The 13,311-nt window shown below is 38.3% G+C and overlaps 1 protein-coding gene across 1 annotated transcript in view; it reads right to left on the reverse strand.

Annotated features, from left to right (window-relative positions):
* Nucleotides 1–13,311, reverse strand: part of NELL2 (neural EGFL like 2) — a 134,833-nt gene that overhangs the window by 49,591 nt on the left and 71,931 nt on the right. Inside the window, exon 13 of the mRNA XM_084205854.1 lies at nucleotides 10,727–10,852. Coding sequence (XP_084061980.1) covers nucleotides 10,727–10,852 — 126 coding nt within the window. The remainder of the gene's footprint in view (nucleotides 1–10,726; nucleotides 10,853–13,311) is intronic.

Below are 13,311 nucleotides of genomic sequence, written 5' to 3' on the forward strand. Positions count from 1 at the left end.
CAACCCTAAGGATGGCCAACATATTATCTCAGTAGGTAGCATTTGTTCCTTCTTGTTGAGCCGCTCTTTCTGAGTGCTGTGGAGAGGCCTTGCCAAAGACTCTGTTGCCTTTATCCATTTACATGAGCTGGCAAACACTGACAGAGCAAATACAGGAACTGAAACTAGTTTTGGACAAAATCAGAAGGGCAGAGGAAGTGAGAATTTAACCTGCACACTATGCATTCGTGCATGACCAACCACAGCCTGGCTGCAGAATCATCAGCACATTTCAGTGTGACCCAGAAGTTACATGCAAAGATAAAAATATAAACCATTCTTTGGGACTACACATAGGAACACAGACACTGGGTGAGTCAGTGAAGTGGATAAATCCAGTATGCTTACTTTGTGCATTTCAAGGTAGACTTCAGTATAATTCTGTGTGCAAAGAAGGACTAGGAAGGATGCAACTCCTGCTGCGGTCAAGGGGTCTCTACTACAAGAAAGCAGCTTGGTATGGTGAAGTACAAGGTTTTCTAAGTCCATAATCATCAGTCCAAAACACTGACAAAAGGTAGCAATATTGATAGAGAACTATTGCAGAGACAAACTGTCAAAGAAGATAACATACAAAACTGCAATGACTGGCAGTATAAAACAGGAGTTAAGGAAATAATCTTCCATTATCACAAAGCGGATTAATCTCTCATCAACATTTCATGAAAAACAAAGGACACTTCTAAGTTGTTTCAGGAGTCAGTGATTATAAAATATGCCATGTGGCATGCAGTAGGAATCAAACTGTAAGGAATTAAAGGTGTCCATGCCCACAGATTTTCTGAACTAATTCAGAAATTCCTACCTATCAAACAGGACTCTTCCATATTCGTTCAAAGAAAAAACTTGCAACTATGATATTAAAAGACAAGGCTTCTGAAGCCCTGGACAATATTAAAAAATATTGAGTCTCCCCTTACCAGTGTTGGAAGTTAGCTTTCTTACCCTCTGTCTTTTCTAAAAACTGTGTGGTCTTAGATTAGAAATGACAGTAGAATGCCAAAAGACAGACATGATACCCATATACTGCCAGCAGTATCCCCTACCCTGAAACCCCAGCTGAATGGTATCATGGCTATACTGTGAATGTGTAGAAAACCACTGACTTCAATACAGCATGATCACATAACCTTAAATAACCCCACTGTTCCTTTTTTAAAAACTGTCTTGCTTCATGCAGTAGCTCCAGTCTCTCACTGACCTTGGCTGGAGTCCCTCGGAGAGCAGGCAACACTCTCCCGGCATGAGTCAATCACCAGCTGGCTCAGACATGAGAGATGTGAGCCATCCAACTTCCCTCACTTCTGGCTTGCTCAGTGAGACAGCAGCAGATTCCCATCTCCTGAGCCAGAAAGATCCTTATGACTTCAAACAAACTGTCCTCAAGGCTGCCTACTGTGTTTCCTGATCTTTACAGTCTAGTTGTCACAGCCTGTGATCATCCACAGGAGGACAGGCGGCCGGGGAGGTCCAGCTGTGAAGGGATGTCATGCTGCAATGAATCAAGGTCTTGGGTTGGATCTGCTAATCCTGTCGTGGTGATTGCCTCGAACCCATGAGTTGGGTCCAGCTGAATTCTTGACCTCTGTTGATTAGAACGTCAGCTTAACAAAGAGATGTACATTAGGGTGTCTTAACTGCAAACTAAATGCATCCTTCTGCGTCAATTCAGTAAAATTCTAACATAAAGAGCCAATGTAATTACCTTAGGAATTAATAATTCATTTAGTGATGCATGATTTTTCAGATTTTCTAGTTTTTACAATATACTGTGTTAATTTTGCTATATTCCTACACTTCTACTCTCCAATCATATTTGTACTGACACAGCACACAACTGCACTGTAGAAGCTGATGAGGGATGCTGAGTGATTGAAAAGCTGTAGAGCACTTCAGAACACCGAGAAAAAGGAGGCATGCTGGATGTCTGTCCTAATGTTGCTTAATATTTATATTACAGCATCAATGCTTGGAATTATTGTAATTTCTATTCTTTACATTAAAAAAAAAAGTTTCGTTCTTTTCTGAGTTAGTTGAGTATATTCTCAAGAAGATATCTAGAATTCCTTTAATATATTGAAACATTCCTCACTGCACAAAGATTGCAAAATAAATTATTCCTTGTAGAACAAAATAATCAATTCTGATGTATGCTTCTGCAGAAAGATAAATTTTGAACCAAACACAGAAATTGTAGAAATGCAAAATAAAGACTGCTTTTGAAATAATACCACTTACCAACCTTTGCTCCCAAGGTCAACAGGGAACAACAGGGAATCCATGCTATATAATGCATTGATAGATACATAGATATATATTTGGTTAAAAAAAAATTATGTAAAAGAATCAAGCATTTAGTACTGAAAATCATGCATTCACATCTTTGTCAAGGGAATACATTTTCTATGTAACAACTCAAATCGTGTTCTACCAAGGACCCTTTAAAAATGCGTTGGATTTTGATCAGTTGAGAAATCCACCCTGCTATAATTGCATAGCCAGATGAACAGTTGTCATGAACTGGGTCAGTAACCAAGGAGAAGATGGGACCTAAAAATTATCCTCTAGCAAAAAAAAAGTTCTCATTCCAAGTTGAAACAGACTCCAAACTAAGTTGCCAAGGATAACCTGATTCAATCCAAATAAAGCATAATTGAGTTCAGTTGTATAAGATACAGCAGATATATAAAAATTACTTGTGTTGTTATCTTAGTAATGTGGTCGCATAGCAACAAGCTCAGTCTGAGCCATCATTCCTTTATTAGCTTTGTGAATTATCGTACCGCTAGAAAGTGGATATTGGAGAGAATTTATCCTCAAAGAAGATTGAGAGCTTTGTGTAGGCTGACATACTATAAAGCAGAATGGAAAGTGGGCCAAGTAATAGAAACCAGAATCAAATAGGCTTTGAGTTAAAAAGACTCCATGCACACAAGCTGACTTCTACAGTGGTTATTACTGATAGCAACGCTGGCCAGTATAGCTGGACACCATCGCCTCTGAGGAGTTCACATTGCTCTGTGTGATAATGCATGTACAGATTACTTCTAACATAACTGGGGTGGGGGTGTAACCAAAATTGGAGATGGGGAGACAGATGGTTCATTTGCCCACATCACATATTCTCCAGTGGTTTGCTGACTAAAACATTTCCTTGCTCGAGCCGTGGTGTATCAGTACAGTGATGTTACAACCAGCCCCTGTCAGTATGCTTGTTTATTGCTCTGTCCCTTGCACCATAATGAGCAATTACTCTGCTTTTATTTAAGCACTGTCAATGAACTCAGCTCCTCTATAAGCTGCAGAACTTGAGGAAAACTTGAATGTTGCTGAATTCATCAAAAATAAGTCAAGGGAAATAAACAGGAAGAAATTAGCTTTTTTATTGTTATCATGTCTCACATTACAGCATTTTCATGTAGCCAAGTTGGGACACTATGACTCCTCTGAGATAACATTCTATTTTTTTAACTTCTTTGCAGCAGTGAAGGGTAAAGGGCATACATCAGTGCTGAATGAAGTTGAGGCCGTATTTAGTCACTTATTAAAATGTGGTCTCATTTATCAAAGTACTTAAACACTATGAGTTCTAATTATCTTCAGGAAGACTTGTGGATATACTTGTGTGTCTGAAAAATCAGGCAAATTTTATACTTTAACTTAGGACAAGCATGCAGCTTTAAACAGAAGATGGATGACTTCATTCACCTCTGGATTACTTCAGTCTTACCCTAGCTTTTGTCCATGGAAACTCAGATAACCACATTATTCTTAGAAGAGGTTAGTGTTGGTGCTAAAACACAGCACATGCCTCACATGTAAGCTAGATTTATCATTTTAAATACATAAAGGTATTACTTTTCAGTTTTGAGAAATCATTTGTGGAATCTGAAATGTTCAGTTGGAAAAAAAATCTAGCAATATATGATATTGGAAAACACCCACACTTCACAGGTAGCTGAAATCCTACCAATGAACACTGGAAAATCATTTTCCACCCCACCTCAGAACCCAGATATGAACTCTTCCTGAACATGTGAATTGGTATGTGCTCTAGGGAATAAAGATGGATTTTACCTTCAGCATTCTCACAAGAAATTCAACGAAACTTTTTCTCAAATCTCCCTGCCATTAAACTTCACTTCTACTGCACAGTATAGAAAAAAGTACGAGATTTCTCAGACTGTTTATGTCCCAAACAATTGATGGATTTATAAGTCAAAAATAAACCAATGAAATCTGAACAGAAGCCCAGAGGCAGATGCACTTTTATGAACTTGAGTTTCTAGATGCCAAGAGGAATCATTTTTCCAAAGTGTGTCAGAGTACTATGTTAATAAAAAAACCCATGTGACAGGGACTGTATTTCCCCTCAAAAATAAATGTAGCTTGCAAGAAACAGAAGATAACAACTGGGCAAAAAGCTGAAGCCCTGATAATCTGGTCATCTGAATTACAAATGGTATGGGCTGTAATTCCAATGAAATTGCAGGTCCTTATAATTGGAATTTTAAAGTCCTTCCAGACACCAGACTGCTGGTTCCCAAAGCGGAGGAATCTGCACTTAGGGAATAAGGATGGGCTGCATTTGCTCTGCAAAGACAACACCTCTGTTTTCTCATAAGCACCCTCAGAAGAGTTATATTGTAAACAAAGCATTAATGAACAAAAAGGAGGCGAGACCCAAACTTTGGCTACACGCTATTTAAAAAAAAAAAAAAAAAAAAACGAGCAAAATACCACACAAAAATGTATCTTTCTTAAGCATGGACATCACTAGTGGCATTAGCTGAAATCCAAGCAGAGGTGTAGCTTGTTTATAAGTCACAGATAGCTAGAAGAATAGAGCCAAACAGGAGAGCTTAGGAAAGACACAGTTTCGATTGCTATGGGCAAAGTAAATGTAAAATAAATCCCACTGATGTAGCCAGTTGGAAAACATTAATGGCTGCATGGGAAAAATGGCAGAAAAGTGGACAAAAGAGTATCAGACATGTGAGAGTGAATGGGCTAAGCATGGCAATCAGTTGTCTATGCATTATGTCAAGGTAAATTTTTCCAGTCATCCCACAGGATCATTAGAGAGTAAAGAATATGGGTCAGACTTGAAAAACTAATGTCAAAGGGTACTGGCCACATATCTGCATGCTGGTACTTTCCCCTACATTTTCCTCTTACTATTGAAACCTCCCACGTAATTATTAATTAGCATTACTGTTATCATAATCCCTACTTTATGCACATTCATCATTGTTATGCACCTACAAGTGTAGTTTTCTCCTTAAATCTTTTCCATATGTCAAATCAATCTCCCCAGACTCTTAATTATTTTAATGTTGATCTTGGAATTCTTTCCAATTTGCAACAGATTTGTGATTTAATTTGATTTGCAAAATACACAGAGCTGCCAGTATTCCCAAGAATTAACATTTCAGGTGTCACTCAACTTACAACCATGTTTCTTGGTAATTTATGTGAAAACTATTATTAGACTTCAGTTTACTGTGAGAGGCTATCACAGCAAAAAAATTAAATGCTGCTGAATGCATTGACACCATTTTCAGAAAAATGTTGTTAGGAAAATCTCTGAGACTCAAAGACGCAAAGGCTGGGGCAGAGGAGGAAGGAGGTCCAGCTGGATACAGTTAGTTATTGCCTGGTGAATTCAACATACTCCTCGTTGCTTTGAGTAGGTTTTTCCATATGACCAAGTCAAAAAGGCCAAAGACCTTTTTGCTTTGAGCAACCGATCCAGTGGAAACTGTCCCTTCCCATGAAAGAAGGGTGGAACTAAATGGTCTTCCAAGTCCCTTCCAACCCAAACCATTCTATGATTCCATGATTCTAAAGAACTACTTAATCTCTTCTATTTTGACTCTGAAGAAAAACCACCCCAATGTAATCAACATAGTGATGAGATATTATATAAAAATCCTTCACCATTTTCTTTAGAAGTCAGAAAACAAACCCAGGAGCACAAACATGATGGTACCAGGCTATAATACACAATAATAGCCTCACAGACTTAAAATCTCCACTTAGTTTGCCAAATCTTCTGGCAAAAATTCTGCATGACTGGGCTAAAGTTAAAATTAAAAGAAAGACAAAATCTGAAATGGATTGACAAAAGTGGTTATGAAAAAATATTAAATGGTCTGCAGACACTTAAAACACATATGTTAGCATCCACCTCCACAAGTGGCAGTGGTCTCACACAGCTCAAATGGGCATCGTTGCTAATTTGGCCAAAGTATGCTTGGAAGAAGTAGCCCACAATTTGCAACATGCCTGGTGTGCTTTTAATAATTAATCAGTTAAGAATTCAGATGTATTTTCTGCCAAAGTACAGCACAATTGCAAAGTCTCACTGGTGTCTGGGTACAAAGTTGTAGATTACTCACTTCTCTCAAAAAAAAAAAAAAACCAAAACCAAACCAAACCCTAACAAACCAAAACACAAACAGAAAAAAACTACCAGAAATATGTAATACATAATTCCATAAACCCCAGAAAACAGCATGTACAAACATTAATTCAAAGATTCTGGCTTCTAGACTAACACTTCATATGCTCTTCTTCCAGTCAGTCGTTTATCATCTTGCCCAGACCACAGGCACAGGGAGAAATGAATATACTATCCTAGGGTACTTCTGGAGAGCACCCACACTTGCCCCTCCAGTACCACCAAATGTGAAACAAGAGACAGCCCCTGGGGAGGAGGTCTCTGAGAGGGTAACATCAGCTGCATTACCTCACCCACATCATCTCAGTGACTCCAAACCCCAGGAGAGCCAGAGCACATTACCAGCACTTCCATCACAGCAACTTCCCCCTTTTATGCCAAATGGAAAGCAAAAAAATAAATAGAAGGTAGCCCATGATTTCGCACATGAACAGAGCCTTAAAAGTCATCTGGAGCTCAGAAGATCTGTGGCTTCTCCAGAGCAGGGAATGCACGTTCCTCTGCCTTAATACAGTCTCCAGAGGAGGCATTAAGTCTCACAGGGTCTTGCATCTTCTGTTCAATTCTTCCTGGGTTACTCAGTTAGGTGAGTGGTCCCAATGGAGACAACTAAAGACAATTGTTGAGACTAAACACGATTGACCATTCACTGTGGCTGGTATGAGCCACAGTATGAAAAAGAGAGCTCTCATCTCTCATTTCCTAACCTCTCCCATAATAAATTGTGGAGGAAAAGACATCCACTATGCTGCTCAGAGCAATGCTACCAGCTGCAAATTACAAAGCAGCCTGAAAGACTGGAGGCGACACTGCGTTCTTCCTTGTTTCCAGAAGTAAAACTTTCTTTTTTAAAGCCAAGAAAACAGTACATGCATTTCTGTAATCCCATGCAAAGTAAAGATGGGAATGTTATTATTTTCAGAAAATAATTAAAGCATCCTGATCTGATCCCAGCTAACAGTGACAGTGCAGCAGCATACTAGTGCACATATGAAACTACCCCAGCAGAGACTCATGCCATTATCTCCCTTCCTTCCCCTGGCACAACATCATTACATTCCAGGTTCTGGAAAGCAAAGTGGAAGGGGAATGACAGACGATATCATTGTAGGATACCAAAGCATGGTAGCCCAGGGCCTATTTTTATGACTTTAATTTGCAGTTTGTGCACCCATTTGGCATATGGGTGCAACTTAGAAGTCGTCTCTACTTCTCATAGCTATGATTGATTTCTGAACATAAAAATCAGTCATGAACAACAGATTTCTGTGTAAACATCGTTGTGACTAACTCAATCTAACCCTGAGAATCTTGGTTCCGCTATGAATACAAATAACAATACCTGAAACTGATGTCTTCATTACATCTTTTGTTGTGAAAATAAAAATGTAATTCAGATCTATTGTAAAACTTGCAATAACCAAAAGAAACTGGAGCTGTTTTGGAAGCAGCTATGGGTTGTCTAAATCAGTCTTTTGTGTGCACGACTCTGACAGAGATAGATAGCACAGATTTCTTTTCAAATGTCTCCTACAGGAGAAAAACACTTCAATGTCACTGATTTTATGGCTCTGTTCTCTTTTGATCAATGACTGCTAAATTATATGTACGTTCATAGGATGGAACAATAAGGTATGTTAGTCTGCCAGCAAGTTGCGGACATCACTTACATCATAACCTGCCTAATCAAGGTCCACACACAATTTTTCAACATCTTCCTGGGATTCAGCTATCCTGTGCAAACAATGACATATTAATGTCAAGTTACAGAATATTTTTTTTCCTGCTCAGTAATATTCCAAAGGATGTGTTACCAGAGCTTCCTCTCCAGTTTATAGTGGCAGCTATTTTACACACAACTACAATTCCATAACTGGATTCAATTACACAGCATTTCAAGAAACTGTGACCTGAAATATGTTTTAAAAATTTTAACACTTAGTAACACAAAGGGTCAATTGTTGCTTGTTTGCCCTATTCTTGTTATTCCTTAACTGGATTAAAAAACAGCCTCCTCCTCAGTTTCCTTGATATTTCAGTGGCAAGTTAAACCTAGAATTGCCAAGAAGGGAAATCTCTATTTGCTTGCTAAGGACTTCAGACTCTGTAGAGGGAAAAAGAGGGTTGAATAAATAATACATTTACTGCAGACATTGACAAAATTCAAAGTGCACTGGACTCTGTACATGAGTACTGAGAGATTTGGACAGAAGTGCATACTATACAACCCCACCAACATACTCCTGAATACATATTAACTAAATTAATGAACCAGTGCCTCCACCAGAGGTGCTTACACAATAGCTGTGGAACCAGAAAAAATAATGCAGTTATTTTGTGAAATATACACTTTATGATGTTAGGTTGCCATTCATTGAAATTCTATCATGCAGCAGGGACTGTATCCTCATGGTTGCCTGCATCCAAAATCCAATATGTAAAATTTAACTCCAGAAAAACTCCAGGTCCCAAATAACAGTAAGTGGCATTGCTCACATATACCGAGTCTTTGACATGCATATACAGCATGACTTACAACTCAGATGGCCTAGCAGGTCTTAGGATTTGAAATCTTACAAAACCTTTTCATCTAATTCCCTTGTTTAAGCATTGACTTTTCCCAGCTTGATCAAGACAAAGGTGGAAAATAAATAATTCATTTTGTCACCCATCAGGCTGATTTCACAGGAAACTATAATTTACAAATGTGGCACCCCATTCGGTTTGGACTGTGGGATCTAAAATGGATTTCTAACACCTTTTACGGAAGTTTTACTCTCAGGAGCTCTTAACTACGCTGTATTTCATAATATACATTTCAGCAAGTATGGAATGCAATGTGAGGACCCTCAAGAACTACCTTTATTATATTTATAGGCACCCAATGCCCCTGCAAAGTTGGTGATGCTTTACCATTTGCAAAGTTCAATCAGAACAGCAAGTTAAGGGAAGCCAAGCAGGAAAAGCATCACACAGATTTAGATACAGTTTGTCCTAAAATAATCCCAATATTCACACTCAGGAGGCAGTGAAACAATTTCTTTACTCAGTGGAGAGTGTGGAAAATGTAAGAGAATGATCAGAAATATATTGGCTGCTTCAGAAAGGACCTGCTGTGGGCAAGCTTTATAACTTGGGCCTTCAAGAAGTGGGCTTCCTGCAGTAAAACTTGCCATTGTATAGAGGAATGACAAGTACAGGTAAGACAGCATTCACAAAAATCACATGGATGTGAAATCCATGTCCCTGAGTGTTGTACATGTTTGGGCAAGGAAATCATACCAGTTCATGAAGGAGCTGTTTCTGTACCAAGACATATCAGTGATGCTAAAAATCCAAGACACAATGGACAGAACAAAATCAGAAATTAACTTCACAGTGCTCCCTTCACATTCCAAATACTCTCGTACATTTATAGCCAATTTCTGTTAGATAATAAGAACTTCAAGGAAGCTTTGAAAAAATGTAGCCTTTTATACAAAAAGCTAATTTGTTACGCTGTGCACACAAAACAGGGATACTATTTTTTTCCACTGAGTAAACATGTCACATCATTGATTCACTGTAACAGATTTCTTTATGTATGTTAGAGGAAAAAATATAGGAACACAGAGTCAGCCTGGGTCTGATACAGGTTGTTTTAGATGCCCGGTGTTCATTCCATAACCCTAAATTACCTTGCAATAAAAGAAAAGTAGAAGACAGAAAGTCACTATGAACCAAACACAGAGCTAAGACTGACCATGCTGTCCAATGGTTCAAGGCAAGCAGAACTCCTGCCCTCTGAACTTGGCAGTACTGAGACTGGAGAGTCCAGAATGAGGACACAGCCACTCTTAATATGCAGCAAATTTAACTCCATCCAAATTTTGCAGAAGAGTTGCTATACTCCAAGAGAAGCCGTACTGGCGTGGAACACGAAAACCAAGTAAAACAGCACTATTTTCACTCACTTATTTCCCTCTTCAGTCTCCTCCCTTCACCTTTTTAATAGCACCCAAAACAGTGCAGACCCATAAGACAATCCAGCCTACTTTACAATTTGACCTACACATAATCTGTAAAATTCCTTAGCTTTTCTGTACCAGATTTTGGTGTTTATTCTGTTTAACATGTCATTTAGATGTTCTGTGACTCCAACAAAGATTAACTTTAAAAGAATCATATCAGTACTCCTAAATACCACCATCCTGTTATTTCCTTCCAGAAACACACAGCTCTTACCTGTACATGAGTAATCATCAATGCGGATGTACCCAGTTTTGCAGACACACATGAAGGATCCTGGTGTATTTACACACATGGTGTTCTCACGACAGTAGTGCCGTCCTTCAGCACACTCATCAATATCTGTGACCAAGGCAAAGAGGAACACAAGTCAAATTCAGCAGTTATTTTTTGCAATCTTTCAATACACTGCTGTTCACTTCCATCAGTAGTGGGCTAGACTAAAGAGTTATTTAAATGCCAGTGAATTTTGGAAAGCTTTTTGGCTTTCTCCTTAAAAAAAAAAACTGCTTGAAGTATTCAAACAAGAGAAGCACCATGAGTTTCTGTGAACAGCTGTTAGTGGAGTTACAAAGAAGATTACACTGGCTTACATCTTTCCTTTTGAAGTACCTCTGATGTTATTCCTATGATTTAAATAGAACAGTGGAAAAAAAACCCCATAGTCCCAAACAACTGCGCAATGACCTCAGCACTGCAATGGCATCCATCACTGCACTCTGTGCAGTCACCTCAGTCATCAGTACACAAAACACAGAACTATGTGCACACTACATGCCTTTGATCTAACAGGAACTATTGTTTAGGAAGAAACTGTAAGGAACATGGTAAGATCTGAACAGACCCTGAAACAGTATAAATTCCTCTAAAAACAATAATGTAGTCAATCAATATTTTTAATATATTTAAACACATATCTGTACCTGCAAATATCTACATACATATGTATATAGATACATATGCACACTGTACCTGATAGGAACTTGTGAGAATCTCACTCATATAAAGATCTGACAGAACAAAATGCAACTTGATAAAATACTTGTTGGGGTAGAAAACCTGTTGCAGTACAAGGTCCCAGAGCAAGCTCCATAAATGACTGTAGGCATGGAATTCAAAACTTAATTTGTTTTGGTACTCTCTTGGGTTTCAAAATTAAACATATTTCTTGTGTCAGGTTACAATTCAATGGTAGGACAGAGAAAGCACTACAAATAACAAAAAACCTTCTGCATAGTATTATTATACTGTAAAAAAGAAAAGCTATATTAATCTGGAAGTGCTCAGCAGCACAGTGTTCCCGTAACAGTGATGATAAAGACATCATTACTGAGATGCTCCTATTTATATTGCCATGCAATGTGTCACGGAACCTTGCTACCAAAGTATGCTAAAAATCAAATGGGTGGGGTAGATTGTTGGCTTGATTTCTTTCCTGGTCATCAGTTTTGATTTCTTTCTTGTTTTCAATGATGCTTATAGCTTTCAGTGCTGAAAATAAAATCTCTGTATGGAAAAGCATCTTGTTGCGGAGTCTAAGCATAACTCAACACAAAAGACTGTTTATATAAACTCAAATCAGGGTTGATTTCTTAATGCTGTGATGCTAAATATCAGCATTATTAACTCCTGCACTTTGCTCCTGCTTAGGTTGTATGCTTATCCCTCATTTCGTATCTTACCTGTGTCTTTAAATCAACAGGAATTCACCAACTGCACTCATAACCTGCTCTTTTCTTCCCCCCTAGGCACTCTTAGGAGATAATTTGCCTTCCTGTACAAAACAGTGGGATGCACTGAATATTAGTGACTCTGTAGTAAGTTCCTAATTTCATTCAGTTTTGGGAAAAGAATTTTCCACAGGTCCTCTGCCCACTGGATTCTGCTGGAGAAGCTGGGGGCAGTTCACTACCAAACACGAAGGTGTACACAGCAAAAAATTTCACAGCTGATGTACTTTGGCTGGTTTCCTTCCCTTTACCTTGTAAATTCTGCAGGCATGAGAGAATCATAGAGGAATTAAGGCACTAGTTTGGAAAAGATGATCTCGCAATCTTTATGTACATGTGTACTTGCACAAATGAGTATGCATTTACAGTGAACACAGTGAGCACACTAAGGCTCCAAACACATTCCGTGAACTTCATCTAAGAACACCAAAAAAAAGTGAAGCTATCATAAGACTACCACAGCTGGTTATGCACACAGAGTGGAATGGGGCACAGATCTCCCGACTTACAGATGTTCTACAGAAACACAAATATGTGATCAGAGAAGCAGCCAACAGTTACAACATATGACTCAGCCTCTACAACAAATGATGCAACTTGTGTCTTTCATAATTCCAGCTAACAACTCCATATTAAATTAATTGTGTTGATTTATATTTAAGTAACTACATCAGTCTTCGAGTAATTAGATGTCTTATGTTCTCAGCATCAACAGACTGCCTAGAAGCCAGCTCTGGTACCCTCAGAAAATTCTACTTAAAAATCCAAAGCCTCAAAACTATTAAATAGAACTTTCTGAAAACTATAATAATGATTGCTTTGGAAGGTAAATAGCCACAGGAAACCCAAAATGCCAACAGTTTTTATTTTTATGGGAAAAACTTAAAGCTCTTTTGATTCAAACCTCTTAATTCAGAAGTGCTCTAAATAAAAGCTTTCACTTTGCCAACATACCACATATTGAGATTTTGGAAAATGTTTTATTTACAATCATCTTTTTTTTCCCAAACCTTGCTTGTTCAACTGATTAAAAAAAAAAAAAAGAAAAAAGGAAGAAAACCTGAACAGATG

This window comes from Fringilla coelebs (genome assembly GCF_963513975.1).
Source record: "Fringilla coelebs genome assembly, chromosome: 5".
Classification (NCBI taxonomy): domain Eukaryota; kingdom Metazoa; phylum Chordata; class Aves; order Passeriformes; family Fringillidae; genus Fringilla; species Fringilla coelebs.